This window comes from Haliotis rubra, unplaced genomic scaffold, assembly GCF_003918875.1.
Source record: "Haliotis rubra isolate DU_JTF1 unplaced genomic scaffold, ASM391887v1 Scf249, whole genome shotgun sequence".
Lineage (NCBI taxonomy): Eukaryota > Metazoa > Mollusca > Gastropoda > Lepetellida > Haliotidae > Haliotis > Haliotis rubra.
The window spans coordinates 476,047-494,391 of record NW_025766547.1 but is presented as its reverse complement, the minus strand read 5'-3'; the positions used below and the strand labels follow the sequence as shown (position 1 = coordinate 494,391).

At 42.5% G+C, this 18,345-nt stretch overlaps 1 protein-coding gene across 1 annotated transcript in view; it reads right to left on the bottom strand.

The window, feature by feature from the left end:
* The window catches only part of LOC124279255 (telomere-associated protein RIF1-like), a 59,681-nt gene that overhangs the window by 38,179 nt on the left and 3,157 nt on the right, over window positions 1-18,345 (bottom strand). Inside the window, 16 exon segments of the mRNA XM_046715073.1 lie at window positions 6,156-6,260; window positions 8,017-8,197; window positions 9,139-9,212; window positions 10,021-10,104; window positions 10,818-10,916; window positions 10,918-10,976; window positions 11,468-11,580; window positions 11,959-12,139; window positions 12,362-12,446; window positions 13,944-14,095; window positions 14,355-14,490; window positions 14,918-15,007; window positions 15,648-15,737; window positions 15,739-15,835; window positions 16,321-16,415; window positions 16,935-17,076. Coding sequence (XP_046571029.1) covers window positions 6,156-6,260; window positions 8,017-8,197; window positions 9,139-9,212; window positions 10,021-10,104; window positions 10,818-10,916; window positions 10,918-10,976; window positions 11,468-11,580; window positions 11,959-12,139; window positions 12,362-12,446; window positions 13,944-14,095; window positions 14,355-14,490; window positions 14,918-15,007; window positions 15,648-15,737; window positions 15,739-15,835; window positions 16,321-16,415; window positions 16,935-17,076 — 1,783 coding nt within the window.

Below are 18,345 nucleotides of genomic sequence, written 5' to 3'. Positions count from 1 at the left end.
CAATAGCATCCTTCCATAATCGTGTTCAAGGAACAGTTACCGTGTAGGGCGAGGGTAGAGGCCAGTGCCCTGATCTCATGTGGATTTGATGCTGTTGGTGGGTCCAAGCCTGCTGCCTTGTAGGCACGGAGAATGACAGTCCTTATCCAAATAGATATTGTGGTCCGTGACACTTCTGTTTGATTCGTAGGCGATAAGGGGATGAATAAACGTTTGAGAAATCTTCTCCTTGTTTTGGATCGTCGTAAATAAACTTTGAGCGCTCTTACCGGACACAGTGATAGGTCTTGTGTATCTTGTGATCCGAGAATAGAGGATAGCGCCGGGATGTGGAATAATCTGTCTGGTTGACCTGGCAGTTGATTTTTTGCGATGAAATCCCATCTTAATCCGAGGTGCGCTGTGTTATGATTGTCATCAAACTGTATCCTCTCGTAATCCAGAGCGTGAATTTCAGACATTCTTGCTGCTGTGGCTAGCGATAGCAGAAACAGTGTTTTCTGTGAGAGAAATTCAAAGTTTGTCGATTCCAAAGGTTCATAGACCTCACTCGTGAGGTGTTGTAACACTACATTCAGATCCCAAGCTGGGGCGTGGAACTTCCGCTTTTGGTCCTCCAATCGGAAAGCTCGTAGTAAGGCCAGTAACTCTGGAGATCTTGTCAATTTGACACCCGTTCTCATGGTGATTACAGAACTAAGCGCGGCAAGATATGTTGATATCGTTGAACCTTTTAAATGTTTGTTTTGGCGTAGGTAACACAAATAGTCTGCCACTTGAGGTTGTGAAGCCTCTCTTGCTGTAAACCCTTTCTTTGTTGCATAATTTTCGAAACTGTGCCACTTGTCGTCGTACAAGTTACGAGTTGAGTAACGTAAGGCAAGCGTGACTGCTTTTGCCGCCCTGGCAGAATATCCTCTCTTGTTTAAACACATTTGTATACAGTCCATACGTGTAGTTGGAACATTGCTGGGTTTCCGTGCACTTGTTTGGTGTGAGGATGAATTAACAGGTTTGCGCGCTTGGGTAGCTCCAGTGTTGGTTGACCGATTTCTTGAATTAGTATGGGAACCACCACGTTCTGGCCGGCCAGTAGGGCGCGACCAAAGTGAGTTGTAGGCTCTGTGTTTGTCTGATTTTCTGTAATACTTGAGGTATTATTGCTGGCGGCGGAAACGCGTACGCATTGAGGCCTTCCCATGATAGACTTAGAGCGTCCGTTGCCCAAGCTTGGGGGTCTGGGACTGGTGACACGAATGTCGGTAGCTGATTGTTGAATCGCGTGGCGAATAGGTCTATTAGCGGCGCTCCTAATTGCTTGATTATCTGTGCAAAATTTCCTGTTGATCATCCACTCTGTCGGTGATGGTAGATGAGGCCGAGAGAGAGCGTCTGCTAGTATATTTCTGGCTCCGGGAATGTGCACTGCTCTGACATGTAGATTTAGATCTTGTATTAAATCGAACAGTTGAAAGCTTAGGTTCAAAAGGTTCATCGATCTCGTTGAGCCTTGCTTGTTTATGTAGAACGCCACTGTCGAATTGTCTGTATGGATCATTAGGCGCGCATTTTGTAGAAATGTGCTCCAATGTAGAATGGCGTTGATTACAGCTTTCATTTCTAGACTGTTTATATGGAGTTTGCATTCTTGCTGATTCCATAACCCTGATATCGTGTGGTTGGTGAGATGAGCTCCCCAACCTTGGAGTGACGCGTCTACATACAGATGGGTTTTGTATTCCTGCTCTGCTAAACAAATCCCTTCGCAGACATTCGATTTCTTGGTCCACCATAGTAGATGCGGTCTGAGATGTTTCGGTAGACTGAATGGTTGTACATCGTTGAGATGTGCGTTGATGAGGACCTGTAGGGGACGTAACTGTAATCTGCCTGTGACAGTCATGTCTTGGGCTGATGTGAGAAGACCTAGTAGGCTCTGCCATTGTCGCAGTGGTAACGGAGAGAGTAGAGCTGGTGGAATGGTCTGCTGTATCTTGAGCCAACGGTCTTCTGGTACCATAATACGGTTGCGATTTGTGATGAATCGAATACCTAGGAACTGCAGGTCTTGCGATGGTACTAGGTCCGACTTGCGTAAGTTTACTAACCAACCTAGTTGTGTTAGTAGCTTTATGATGTAATTTAACTGTAGTTTGAGACGCAGTGGATCTTGATCTACTTGTATCCCGTCGTCGAGGTAAAACGCACTGCGTAGCCCTTGACGATGTAGAAATTTGATAATCGGTTTCGTTATCCTCGTGAATAGCCAGGGGGGCTGATGATATTCCGAATGGGAGTACTTTCCACTGGTAATGTAGCCCTTCTAGAGTAAATCGTAGGTATTTCCTGGAATCGGGATGAATGGGGATGTGCAGGTAGGCATCCTGTAGATCTATGCTGCCCATGTAGTCCATAGGACGAATCATCTGGCGTAACTGAGGTAAATGTATCATGCGAAACTTCGGTGGTTTGCGTAGATAGTTCTTGTTGAAAAAGCTCATGTTGTAGATGAGTCTGTATTTCTCCGTGGAGTTTTTCTTGGGAACTAGGAAAACTGGGGAGTAGAAACCTGGTTCGACGTTTGCTTGATCTATTACTTCTATGGCCTGTTTGGATAGGAGTGATGAAACAGCCTCTCTTATCTTTGGTAGTTGTTGCGCTTGTAAATCGAACTTGGGGGGTTTGATTGTCAGCGGAGGCTTGGCCTGTAGAGGGATACGAAATCCGTGTTGAAGAATGTTGGAGACGTAAGGGTCTTGCAATATTCCCCAGTTTTCCCAGTGTAGTTGGAGGCGTCCACCCACTTGAGCTGGCTGTACTGGAACGGCTGGGGGGTGGAAGACTCCAGTCGTTCCGAACCTGTGTTTCAGCGTCTATAATTGCGGGAACCTCTGGGTGTCCTGCCTCTTCCTGATCCTCCTCTATAGTTGCCATATGGGCGACGAAAAGAATCTTTACCTCTAGAGCTGGCTATCTTCCTGTCTCTTGCTCTTTGTAGGCCCGTGAACTTAGATCTGCCTGAGTATCTTTGTGAAGTCTGACGAATGACGCTGGCTAGTGTGTCCATCGATCTAATCATAAGGACTTCCCTGGAATCCTTAGAGACTTCCTTGGCGACTTTGTCGATTTCTCCGTCAAAGATGGATGTTGTCGACCACGGGGCTGTATAAAGTGGGGCTGTAAAGTTCTCCCCCCAATTACAGGAGGCGAGGAGGCCTTGACGACGAGCTAAGGTCAGTGCTGCTGAAACAGATGTAAGATGATCCGTTAAAAACTGCTGATCTTTCTTTTGCATAAGTAAGGCAGAATAAATCATTCTATCATCTTCCGTCGTGGAATCCCGGAATCTAGTAATAAGAGTCTCATTGATCGTCCTAGATCTATTTAACCCAAAGAACATACGTCTCGTCATGGTTTCTATATGAGCCAACTTGCGATCATCCATCTTGTAAATCTTGTTCTTTACATCGCTGATGATCTTATAGTTCTCATCGATGTCCTGGGCCTTGTAGAAGGAGTCCATGTTATGCGTGGAGAACTTCTTGGCTTGAAAGTTGGGCAGATGTGGTATCTGAACTTTCGTAGCTTTCTGGAAAGCTGCATCTAGATTCTGTGGCACTGCCGCAATCGGGTCGATCGGGGGTAGAGTGATTGCATCTGGATCATCTTCCTTCATCAAATACGTCTGCGCTGTATTGCCACTTTTAGATGGTGATGTGAGATCTAGGTTATTGACCATCCAATACCGTATCTCTGCATCAGAAAATATGATTCCTCCATCATCCTCAAAACCATCATCATTAACAAATTGTAGATGCTCTTCGGGACTGCGTGTAGCTGTCTGTATATCTGATGAGGTTTGTGGCGATCTAGTTGACTTGTGCGCCGCTCTATGTGGAGATCTGACGGGTGATCGACCTGGTGATGAACGAAGTGGAGATCGTCTATGGGATGATCTTCTCGGAGACTTGTGAGGTGAATGTTGATAGCTTCGCGAAGCTCTTCGGCAGTCCCTCGATGTTCTTCTAGATGATGAGGATCTGGAATCATATGTCCTTCGCGAATGCCTTCGCGAAGCTTCATTTGCGTCCGGTCCGGGGGATCGATGATATGACCTTCGCGAAGGCCTCCGTGATGTCTGATGGTCTGAGTCCATATCTAGAGATGAAATCGAAGATGGTGATGATCTCTCCCGCCGCGAAGGCCTTCGCGAAGGCTGTACATCTAGGTCCTTCGTCAAGGTGGTGCGGGACTTCCTTCGCGAAGGTGACATCGTCTTGGCTGCTACGTTGACGGGGGGTGCCTCTGGGGTGCTGTCTACGTTGGAGCCTTCGCTAAGGCTCGGACCCTGCTTGCGCAGTTTGTAGTGGTCCTCCATGATGTTCATAATCTGCCGCATCATGTCTTCTGGGATGATCTGTGACGAAGTCGTCGGCGTCTTTTCTGCGATGGGGTTCACATCAATGACGTCTGACGTCGGTGTAGAGGCATCAGGCTGCATGGTGATCTCTGCAGAAGTCACAGTCGCTGACACCGGTCGCTTCTTCTGCCGTAAGTCGGGGATGATTATCGGCTGATCATCGTAGAGGCCCAATTCTGCTGCTGGAACGATCTCGGCTGAGAAAGTTCTTGCTGTCTTCGTAGATTTCCCTTTGGAAGTCTGCGCTGCCCTGGGTGTCCTCAATCTGCGTTGAGACGACGATGAGGCCCTCTTAGACTTGGTCTGCAATGACGGGATGTCTGGGGAGGCCGGTCGTTTCTTCGAGGTAACGGACTGCGTCCCACGTTCCTCTACCGCAGGGGTCTCTAGCAGAACACCAGACGGGAGAGGGTCGATCGCTAGCAGCTGACTGGATGGAATATCTGGACTCTCTGCCATGTTTTGCCCTTGTTTGCGTGATCTATCTGCAGCACGTCTTAAGACGCAAAGATGATATTTATTAAATGCAGAATGAGATAAATTAATGCAGTAACTGCAACGTGAATTAAACGCACACGGCGTAGAACAACTAGGGCATATTACATGTGGATCGGAGGCAGAAAAACGTAATCTACAAATCGTACAGATTTTCATCAACGTAAAGCTAGCTGAACAATCACGAATACACGTGAATAAACAGTAGAAATACGATAATTAATCAATACAAATAGTAAAGGATACTAGCTATACCTCTATAGTAACCTATGAGAGGTAAAAACTAAGAGATTATCAAAGGATATGGTGTGTAAGGAGACACAAGGCGCTCTCACATCCTGCTCACTGGGCGAAGAAGGAGAGAGTGAAGCACATGGCCAGAGGGTGGCGACACCTTTCCCGCCAGGGGAGACAAAGGGGAGCAACTCGTGGTGAGTACCAATTAGTGATTTTATTTTGAAGGGAGCTTCAAATAAGGAGATACAAGTGTTCCACTATGTTCGCAAGAAGAAGAAGACAAGCAAAAGAGCATGAGTCAGGATAAGGAAAAATAGTAGAACTTGTTGCCATGGAAACGCCAAAAATATTTTATTCAGAATTCCAAACTACCAAAAGGCACCAGTACACCACCAGATCTATCTATGTGTCAAGTTTGGTGATGAAATAGTGAACGGTTTTAGAGTTCTGCTCCGGAAAAGAGCACTACCACAAATTTCAGTTTTAGTCAAACTTGTTGCAATGGAAACACCAAAAATATTTTATTCAGAATTCCAAAACTACCAAAAGGCACCAGTACACCACCAGATCTATCTATGTGCCAAGTTTGGTGAAGAAACATTGAACAGTTCTAGAGTTATGATCCGGAAAAGAGCGCAACCACCAATCTCAGTCTAAGTCAAACTTGTTGCCATGGAAACGCCAAAAATATTTTATTCAGAAATCCCAAACTACCAAAGGCACCAGTTCACCACCAGATCTATCTATGTGCCAAGTTTGGTGAAGAAACATTGAAGGGTTCTAGAGTTATGCTCCGGAAAAGACAAATGTGCACGGACGGACGGACGGACTGAGTCCATTTTAATACCCCCCGCAAAACGCTTTGCAGGGGATAAAAATATGTGCACTTTCTTAATTTTTGTTTCTTCATTCAGGACTTACATACATCGGGTTATATTAAAGTTATTTGCCTGAACTTTAACAAAACTCCAACTCAGATGACTGGATGAAATTAAATGCTTACCTGATTGAGTCGGGTGCTCAGGTTGTTTTTGACAGGAAACAGCAAGGCTGCATACAAGGAGTCAAAGTTGTATTCCAGAGAGTCACCTTGATTAACTTCGTTTGTCTGGAAATACAGTTCACATAAAAAATCATTTAACATCATGCAAATATAATTCACCATGAAGATCACTTAACCCTTTCAACACCGCAGGCCGCTTAAGCGGCCACAACGTTATGAGTCCCCAGACACCGGAGGCCGCTTAAGCGGCCAGGCAGTAGTCACGTCAAAATGAGACATAATTTTAGGAACTTACCTGACTTATGATTCATATATTAAATCCATCACATTTCACAATGTCTGGAAACACTTATTAAATTTCAATTGATCATATATTATCGGTAGAATTAAAATTATAAACTATTTTTCGCAATGTAATTGAAAACAACGATTCTCGGACACATGCTTGAGGCGGGTCCACAATAACATTGTCAAAGAGCAAAGTAACGATGTTTCGAGGAAATGATTAAATAAATAGAATAAACTAATGAATAAAATCAACAACTGCATTCATAAAAGTTGTCAAACGTACATATAAAATTACTTTTTCCATCTTTTGTGCGATCATGTAATGCAAGTCAAATCACTGACAAGTGACATCTCGGCTCTACGCGCCTCAATCTTCAGCTTCGGACCGCGATGTTTAATGCGAAAATATATGCATGAAGCATTTTTGTCACAGGTCAAAACCTAGCACGATCGTCCAATAAGTCCAATAATTTCACGTTATATGTAGCGATTTCTTGCTTAATATGTTCAGAATAGCATTATTTTACCCAAAACTTTCGTCTAAATCTAAAAGTTTTCGTTTCACGAGGGCGGTATCCATTGCTGTAATATGATTGGCTGCCTTAGGTCACGTGTCTGATTTTGACCAATCCACGACCCTTATAGCAGACTGTAGCGAAAAGCGTCATTAGAAACCAATTTTTATCAATAAAATCGCTTCTTACAACTGTGAAAATACTCTCGGCAAGGGTTCAGTGATGTTGTTGATGTTCAGAGCTTTTCGAGCGATACCGGCATCAAGCGATTAAGCCTCCCATGTTATTCATCACGAAGCCGAGCGCGCAGGTATTTTCCGTTGTTATGTCATGTTACCGGCGGGAAAGCCACAGATATCGGGGAAATAGGCGACCATACATATTATTTAAGAAATCTTTTATAATAATTTTCTGATTACGTAAAAGTGAAAATATAAAAAGAAAAGGCACGGGCATGTTATGACATGTCACAAATGGAAAAAATCGCCTTAGTTTTGCTTCTTTAGGTGGTTTATCTGGGCGTTATAAATGTAAGCTTGCATTTTCATTCAAAATAATTTTATTTAAGTTGTAGTTGTATTATTTGAATAATATTATAAAAATAAACTTCATATTTATCAACAGTAGGATTAGATCTTTTAAATGGTGTATGGGATGTAGTAGCAATAACGTTTTACAAGCTTATAATTTCCTTCATAAACATAGGCTTCATCTATGACCTCAGAGTCTCTGGGAACTCGGTGTCATGGCAGTAAATGCCTCTGGTTGACTGGTGTTGAAAGAGTTAACGTCCCCTTTGCAGTGGTTGAGGAACATCACCAACATTTAAACAATTTTTGTTGACTACAGATTCAAAGTGTGCATGACACAACATCTAGACCTACCTTGACTATATGTTCCTGGAGAGTGTTGGCCAAGATGACAGGAACCATCTAGACCTACCTTGACTACATGTTCCTGGAGAGTGTTGGCCAAGATGACAGGAACCATCTAGACCTACCTTGACTACATGTTCCTAGAGAGTGTTGGCCAAGATGACAGGAACCATCTAGACCTACCTTGACTACATGTTCCTGTAGAGTGTTGGCCAAGATGCTCCACAGTCGCCACAGGGCGTCGGGGTTGGTGATGAAGGACGCCTGTTCATTGAGGACGTTGGTCACAGCCTGGCAAAACTCCAGAACACCCGTCACTGTGCTGGTGCCGCAGTTGATGAGAGTCGAAAACAGGCTGATGAAACTGGAGATGATAGAATGGTACATACAGATATGTGACAATATGTTCAATGCCATTTTAAGGCTTTTAACGATCATTTTGATTGCATATTTAGAAGGGTACCAAGGGTCAGTTACCAATATCTTGTTAAATCCAAAATACCTTGCATTAGTCACACGACCAAAAGAGTCAAGGGTTTTCAAGATATTCATGTGATTTTCCAGGCTTTTCAGGGTTGACAATAATGCCACAACAAAACTGTATCTTTTTACCTTGGTTACAGGTAACTGATCATGCTAAAGGATGTCAATATCATATCCTGGTTGGATAATCACTTCAAATGAATGGGACATGTAAAACAATCAGATTGATTGTGGAAAACTACAATAATAAGGGTAACAAGTTCAGATATTTTCCTATTAATTGCATACTAAAACTTTTCCAAATAAGTAAAAAAAATAATTTAAATTTGATCCCAAATTTGGAAAACGTGTCAGTTAGCTCCATAAAAAAGATACGTTGTTAATCAATTATTTCATCTGATGAATTTTCCTTAGACAACTCTATTTCAACTGAAAACAAAATATATCATGTACATCCATTGTAATGTAACATCATCTAATTACAAAATGAACGTGACAGAATTCCGAGTGACGTCATTTTACATGGCTGTGATAGTTCACCTAAGACGGAGAAAGAGAGCACCTGATAAACAGTTGAATTTTCTAGGTATGGAATTCTCACTTAAACCCACCAATCTTAAAACACGTTTATTTAAGAACTGCGACTTGTTAATGACTTATAGAGAGGATCATCCAGTGTCTTCCCATCAACATTTCTCATTTGCTCACATCTTGACACAGAAAGGTATAATTGGCTTATACTGAAATATCCCATACCAGTTCATACCAAAATTAAGTGAAAAATTTGACATGGTCAGCAACATGTGCAGACATTCAACTCACTTTTCCGAGCTGGCTAAATCTTTAAGAAGTGTTGGCGCCAGCAGAACTTCACAGAGAAACAGAGCAGGTGTGCCCTGCAACAGGAACCAGAGGTAAATCTCACACCGCGCAGTAAGCAGAGCAACGTCTTTAACATGAAACAATGCTGCAATGAGCATGTCCCTGACATTTACAAGTTTGTATTGTTTAATACCATGTTGTGCAATGTGACAGTTCTGTGACAGCAGCCTGCAAATAATCAAGTCCGGACCAGGCAATCTAGTGATTGACATTATGAACAACAATCCACTCTGTACTCATGGTATCAACCAAGTCACCCTGGTCGACAGGTGGAATCTATTCAAATATTGTATCACTTATCCTCTGTTTGTAGTTAATCATGCATGAACAAAACAAACTGTTTTACAAGTGACTATATTTACATTATTTTTAGTTTTATTCCCTTCCAATTGTTGTAACAAAATTGAAGCATTCGGTTTCAAAACCTTAAATGCTACTTATCTACAAGGACTAAAATCATGTAAATTTTATGATAATTTTGAAGTTATAAGCCGCAAAGGGACCCTGAAGTGACTGCCCAACCGTCCACTAGGGCGATAGAGAGAGTGAGGACCAAGCATGAGGTGGTCACGTGCCGGTTTTAGCGGGAATAAGGGAGGTAACTCAGGGTGATTGATTGTACGTTTGCTTCAAACAATTGAAGGGATTCAAGTTTCCACTTGACTGTTCGGAAGAGAGGATGAGAAAGCAATAAGGCACGAGTCAGGATAAGGAAAAATATTTTTTTTACTTGTCCACAGGAATTTCGATATCTGCACCACTGCTTGTGAGCACTAAAAAAATTAAATTATTTTTAAGTGAGATGTGACTAAGTTCCCCTACCCGAACAACCTTGCCGCTGTTGATGTTGTATGCCGTTGATGCGAGGGCCTTCTGGGGCAAGTTACACACAGGCACAAACAGTTTCTGGAAACAGAGAACAGCAAACTGACTCCTACCATTCAAATACACAAAGACACATCGAGACCAGGCAATACTGATGAGGATTATGGCAGGAAACATCACAAGTGTTATTTTGAGCAGCTTCAGTCAAGACAATACTCAGACTTCACATTGTCACCATGGAAGAAATAAACCTTGGCTTCGATGAGTGAAGCCACCACTTCACCCATTGGACTATGCTGTATCCGTCATGTCACAAGTTGTATACAGGTTCATATATTTATTCAAGTTTGGTACAGTACATCGATCTGTGTAGGGTTTAGATGGCTGACCGTTTTCCTGGGAATACACTTGTCCACACATGAGGTTTATGCACATGATAGAGAGCAACGTCCCCTAAGTCTTTATGTGTGGAAACAAACTGTGATGCAACAGATGTCCATTACTGTTGATCCTACAGACTCCCTCCGCCCATATCTATAATGACTGACTGACTGAGTTTGGCTTTACGCCGCTTTTAGCAATATTCCAGCAACATCACGGCGGGGGACACCAGAAATGGGCTTCACACGTTGTACCCATGTGGGGATTTGAACCCGGGTCTTCGGCGTGACGAGCCAACGCTTTAACCACTAGGCTACCCCACCGCCCCATATCTGTAATGAAGGTAACTATTATGAACAACTCCTGTATGATCCCTACCGTCGACAGCTGGCTACAATGTATTCAGCACCTACCATGATAGTTTTGGGCGTGAGACTCTGGCTGAAGACGAGGGTCTGGAAGTGGCCGAGGAAGCTGGACAAGGCTTCTCTGTTCTCTGACCTGGAGGACGACTTCGATGGCAGACCGGAGGTGGTGCAGCAGGCAGTGCCAGATGTACATCAGGAGGGACTCTGAAACGGAGTGAGTGAGTGACTGAAAAGGGAAGGAGGTAACTGTAGGCTGGGGGAAGAGCTTTGGGGAGCACACTAGAACTAGAATGATTTGCTGAAGCTAAAGTAACATCCATGAAAATGTGTAATTTTTATGATAAAATTGATATCTTATACTTATCCTGACTCATGGTATATGCTTATCTCCCTTTCCCTTCGAAAAGGTTACATGGAAAATTGAAAATAACTGGACTGCTTTTCTCATCACTGTGCCAAATAAAGCAAACAATCACAAGGTCCTAGACAATAGAACAATAGAACAATAGAACAATAACAATAGACAATGAGGTTGAAAGCCCTATATGCCTGTCTGACCCAAACAGAACACTTCACAGACTCCTCTCCAAGAAACACAGTCCCAGCTGGGTCGGGTCATGTACCCAGTATGTCAAGACCCCCCACAAATATCCCAAGACACATACTGAATATTCCAAGTCCTGCAGACCACCTACCTGGTATGTGCGATCCCTGTGCACCAATGAGGTCGAGACTGCACGACACTATCACAGATGCATGTTTCAGGAACATCGGCGTCCCACTGACCACTTCGCTCATGACAGCCCATCTGCAACACAACCAAGGTCAAATTAAATAACATCCAATATCATACAGCTGTACTAAGCAAATAGAGACTAAATAAAGTAAGATTTAACAGTGTTCCAAACCATTTACAGTCCTTAACTGAAAGGTGACTTTGCGGGTCATTTTCTGTGAATTTTGATGTTATTTGACTCGTACATTTTGATGTACCAGCTGCACCATCTTATTACCTTTGCTTTAATGTAGGGACAAATCTTCATATATACTAGTAAAGAAAAGGTTAAGGACCATCCACAACCCACCTGTCATACCGAGCATGGCTTGTTTTCACCAATAACAATCACTGGACAGTCTGTGCCATCCTTTCATCATTGGGATCGAATATTTCCAAGTGTTTCCAAACTTACCAAGTGAAATGACGACCTTGGGGAGGTCAGGCATCTTGCTGGGGCACACCAGGATGTGGGCGAGGACATCGCAGCCCTTGAGCTGCAGGGCGGGGAAGACGGGGCGGGACATCCCAGGGCTGCTGACCGATAGGTTGAGGCGTGGAGTGACCGGACTGGACATGGCATTCTTTAGACCTGAAATTTGGATTAAGGAGTCAGCAAGTAGTTTTTAGCAACATTCGACATCTGAAGATTTATTCAAGATGATGGAACAATTACCTACATCTGCAAGAGGTCAGAATCACCAAATATTACACATTGCTATCCAACGTAATGTTAAATACTTGCTGTGATTTTAGTATATGAAATTTGTCGCCACATGAAATTAGGTACTCATTTACTCAACAAACTACAAACCCATGTGTGGTGTTGTCGGCGTCATGGGGTGGACGGAACTGTTTCTGCTGCCGCCAATACAGAACTGTAGCAGCGGAAGCACCACCTGGTGGACACAAGGGAGCACTGATGAATGGATGGATGGATGATGGGTGGAAGGATGATGGATGGATGGATGGTTGGACGGATGATGGATAGTTGAATTGATGGATGGAAGAAGGATGGTTGATGAGTGGATGGATGAAGGATGGATGGATGGGTGAAGGATGGATGGATGGTTGAATTGATGGATGGATGGATGAAGGATGGTTGGATGGATGAAGGATGGTTGGATGGATGAAGGAAGGTTGGATGGATGGATAGATAAAGGATGGTTGGATGGATGGATGGATGAAGGATGGTTGGATGGATACATGATGGATGATGAAGGATGGTTGGATGGATGGATGGTTAGATGGATGGATGAATGAATGAAGGATGGTTAGATGGATGGATGGTTAGATGGATGGATGAATGAAGGATGGTTAGATGAATGAATGAAGGATGGTTAGATGGATGGATGAAGGATGGTTGGATGGATGGATGGTTAGATGGATGGATGAATGAATGAATGATGATATGGATTAGATGGATGGATGAAGGATGGTTGGATGGATGAAGGATGGTTGGATGGATGGATGGATAGATGGATGGATGAATGAATGAAGGATGGTTAGATGGATGGATGAAGGATGGTTGGATGGATGAAGGATGGTTGGATGGATGAAGGATGGTTACATGGATGGATGCATGATGGATGGATGGATGGTTGGTTGGATGGATGGAAGATGGCTGGGTGGATGAAAGATGGTTGGGTGGATGCATGATGGATGAAGGATGGTTGGATGGAGAAGGGATGGATGAAGGATGGTTGAGTGGGTGGATGGATCCATGATGACTGAAGAATGGTTGGATGAAGGATGGTTGGGTGGATGGAAGATGGCTGAAAGATGGTTGGGTGGATGCATGATGGATGAAGGATGGTTGGATGGAGAAGGGATGGATGAAGGATGGTTTGGTGGGTGGATGGATCCATGATGACTGAAGGATGGTTGGATGACTGAAGGATGGTTGGATGGATGGAAGATGGTTGGATGGATGCATGATGGATGGATGGATACAGGATGGTTGGATGGACGGAAGATGGCTGGGTGGATGAAAGATGGTTGGGTGGATGCATGATGGATGAAGGATGGTTGGATGGAGAAGGGATGGATGAAGGATGGTTGGGTGGGTGGATGGATCCATGATGACTGAAGGATGGTTGGATGAAGGATGGTTGGGTGGATGGAAGATGGCTGGGTGGATGAAGGATGGATGAATGAATGGATGGGTGGGTGGATGGATTCAAGTTACACCATACTTTACTGAGTTTGCTCACTTGCTTTCTATTGATATCACTATTGATACAATGACTGAAACGAAAAGTTGGCCTAAATAAAGTGTACACACTCTTAATGTATCATTGAAGTAGTGATATTCTCAAGTTACATACTGATCATAAGACCGATACATTAGTATTTTGATTATTTAACAACAAAAACAAAAACAATCTAAAACATACCTGGTCAAAATTTTGGGATATTTTGGCACCAAGAGCTCTGACAAAATGCCACCATATTTGAAGTTTCTCCATGGCAACGCTTTCCACTTTGGCATTATTAATTTTGAAAACTTGCATTATGAGTTTCACCCTCTTTGGATCACTGATTATACCTGAAAATTAATACGAATAATTGTATCACATGAAACACTACAGAAATGGATTAAATAAACAGCACATACGAACTAAAACAGAATGTCTTCTAGTAGTATCATGGCTGACTATTGAGTTGTGGACATTATCACGACAAACATTGTTCAACAATGCATTATGAAAGCTGATTTCTGATGGTACAAATTCTTCATAGTATCCCCTGGGGTCCAGCAGCTGGTAATCGTGAAGTGCAGGATGAGGGAAACCAGTGATGCTTACTTGGATTGAGAGCAAAGTTGTCTATGAGGTATTTCCATGATTTGAAGGCTTCAATCTTCACCTCCGCCAAGGCATGTTTGAAGCCGAGCTCTGCTAGCGGCAGCATGTGGTTGATGAAGCTCCCATGGTGGAGTTCCTGGAACACCACACAGTTGTTATATTCACAACAACACAACAGCTGGGACTAACTTGGATAAATTTTACTCATGATTTTATTTGTTTGTTTTCAGTAGTTTTGCCAAAAGCATGTTGAAATCATCAGTAGACTGCACTTGCTTAGCAGATTCGAGTTATTGAAGCCTCGAAACAAGCCTTCATTGTCTGAGAATGGAACACATATTATCATAATTATCTTAGGTTTGCGATTATCTTTCTCACACATTTTACGTAAAGTGACCTTCTGGCTTAATTCATTCGCAAATAACTCAACCAAATAATTTAGAAGTCTTAGTCCACCATGGAACGTAAGAACAGACTGTTGTAACAACCATAATTCAAAGATCACTTCGATGAATTGGTGTTTATTCTTAAAAAGACCCGATGTAGATATTATTTCTACTTACCTCTCCGAAAAGCTTCACCAGAATCCTCCACACTCTCAATACGTAGATTTCATTGCCATGGAACAGTTTCTTCAGCTCCGGACACTGTTTCTGTTGAGAGAGTGAGTTTTTATTGTACCTGCTTTCAACAGAATTTCAGTCTTATTACTGCATCCCAGCCTAACGTCACAAGACAGACTCAAGTCATAACATGTCAGGTGTGCACCACTTTGGTGAAAGCCGTGAGTATGGTTGGTTGGTTGTTTAACAACACACTCTGTAATATTCCATCACTATGGCAGCGGTCTGTAAATAATCTGACCAGACAATCCAGTGATCAACATGAGCATCCATCTATGCAAATGGGACATGATGACATGTGTCAACCAAGCGAGTGAGCCTGACCACCCGATCCTTTTCATCGCCTTTTATAAGCATTAGTTGCTGAGGACCAATTCTAACCTGGATCGTCACGGTTACTGAGAGCATGAGTTTGGTGCTGACTAAAGGCACCATAAGCTCGAACCCATAATCAAAGTTTATAGCTTACGAAAAGAATGCAGCTTTGCACAGTACATTATGACACTTTGAAAGACAACACTACCCCTGAACTGGCCCGTCGGAGAAACATCAGCATACACATTATATGACATAATCAGATGACAGTCTGGAAACAAGAGGCTACTACAGTAACAGACCTGTGTGGTCAACACCATGTGAACTATTCCCCCCTATACAGGACGGTACTTACCGTTCGGAAGTCCTGGACAAGTCCGGTCCTCAGCTCCTTATTGCTGACCATCCAGGGCAGACATGTGTCCAGCAGAGGAAGCACTCTCTCCCCGGATCTTGATGGCAGGGTGAGCAACGAGGGTCACGACCAGCTTGGCCCACTTCGGACAACTCGACTTCATCTCGGCAGGAATTTGGTCCACAAATCTGGCAGAAAAATACAATATATTATGTCCCAAACACAGAGTCAGACACCAAGGATAACTATGAATGGCCGACAGCACTTCCCAACAGCTTGCAAGATCACGTTAAATTTGTTCTCAAAGGTAATGTTCAAGGAAATTAAAAAATAAATTCAACAATAGTTACAAGGCAATAATATTATACCAGATAAGCACAAGTATTTTCTGAAGAGAAACATTGTATGATTTACCCGAAACCATGGGCATGCACATTATAGCGAGTGAGTGAGCCTATAGCAACGTTCTAGTCAGATCATAATTGTGGATACTGAATACAGAACACCTTTTACCCATGTGGGGAATTGCACCAGGTTTTCAGCATGACAAACAAATGCATCTACCACTTGGCTAAATATTTTACATAAGAGTGTTAACAGATGGCTGAAGACTCATACTATGAGCTCATATTTAGGTGAAGAAAACATGAGGCTTAACTGACGACAGCCCTACCTGGAGACAACATTGAGAGCTTCGTATTCCACTGCAGTAGACTGGTTCTTCCACTTGCTAAAAGCAAGCTCACACATGACTAGTAACACCGGCAGCTGAAATGATTCCAACATCAATTCAAGACGATCATTTCACTGCACAAGTTTAATGTACAGGACGCACCAACTGTTCAGGATGACAAGTTAACGAAATACTAAGATGAAGGATGAACAAACCGTTCAGGACAATCAACCATCACTGTACAATCAGACAGTAGGAACAAGCTTTACAGTTTTAGTTCTGTTGCTTATGTGTTATCTGTAAGTTTCATAAAAATACAATCGGGAAATACTGAACCAGAATCAAAGATTTAAGAAAGAAAACTCTGCCTAATTGTTAAATGGACATCTCAACCACAATAACTCTTAAAGTGATTAGACAATGACTCAATGACAGAATCAAAATGTTGGTATATATTTGTATTCTTAGCTGACAAGACGACAGCTTTATTGAGGCCATTCTTGCCGAGGACCAATTCTGACTTGGGATCAACATGACATCGACGAGCACAGGTTGTGCGGGGCAATTCAAAGCCTGAACCACGGGCTACAGCTGTGATCAGACCCTGGCCTCACCTCCTTCACAACCACGGCTTCAGCAAAATGCTGTTGACTGAGACACCACAGCGCCCGAGTTGCTGTTGTCTTGTCCTCGGTCTTCTCCACACACTGTCGCAGCAGAGTGAGGAGCTCGCAGCTCGAGGCCGGAGTCAGGAACCTGACAATGTAAGTGAGATAGATTAGTTCTATGCCACGTTTAGCAAGATTCTATTTTTTAATACCACGAGGCTACCCAACCGCTCTCTGACATGGTAAAAGGAAGATTCCAACACAGATTAATACTTGCCCGGGGGACTCATCTAAAGCTCTTTTTAATAACACTTTGACGCTAGTCCTGGTTGAATGAGACAAAAATGTTGTAAACTTTGTATGCATTTTCACAGCTAGTTCTACTGTAAATCATGAAATTAATGCGTCATGAATTTAATGCGAGTGTGAGGGTCTAGTCTAAAATGCGTCACGAAATTAATGCAAACTCAGGAATCTGTGTTGATGATAAAATATGACACCCTGAATCTTTGATGTTGTTCATCTACTTTTCACACTGGTTATTTACCAAATAACCTGAATTGAGCTTGTTAAGCAATGAATGGAATTGAGCTGACGATGTTTTGATTACGCTGCCATGTTTGATCACATGATTGCTTGCTAGTGTTGGGAATTGGTTAAAATCTCATAATTGATGATTGGTTCATTACAACCGATCAATCATCTAAAATAATTGGTTAGCATCATTTATGAAATTTTCCTGGTTATTTTTGTTAATGAAAAAAAATATATAGAAAAAACATGTAGTTCTTTGGGGTGTTTTTTTCGCAAATTGCACAAAATGCATTTGTTAATTTCACATCTTTAAAGGATGACTAGTATGTTAGGAACATAAATTTCTTGAAGTCTTTAAGATAAAATTCAATCATGACATGAAAAATAAGGGTAGCGAGCTTGTAGTGATTAAAGTGATTAATGTAAACACCTGAGCTTCATCTCATGATGTTTTCTTCAAAATGTTGAATATGTGTAAATAGTTAATGACAGACAAAGGGATCAGCCTTGTGAAAAATATTATTAATGCAAACAAATGTTCCAGAATTGTTTGTGTTCGATAAATGAGAAAACATGATCGATTGCTTGGTCGCTTAATCACCATAGACCAAGCTTCGATTATTTTCTTCTTCTCCTATTAATCGGACCAACATTATTGCTTCCCTGCTACTACTAGTCTTAGTATTTAGTTCTAACTTGAAAGGTTTACCTCTGTAGCAAAACTTCAGATAAAGATGTGCATGCATGACGGAAAACTTATGAAAAATATTTCTAGTTCAGAATTATCACCCAATAAAACTGTTGCTCTATGAGAATGACAATCATTGTATTGTTACTTGTCCTCAACTCAATTATGTAGACGCGGATCAACAGACCAGCGTGA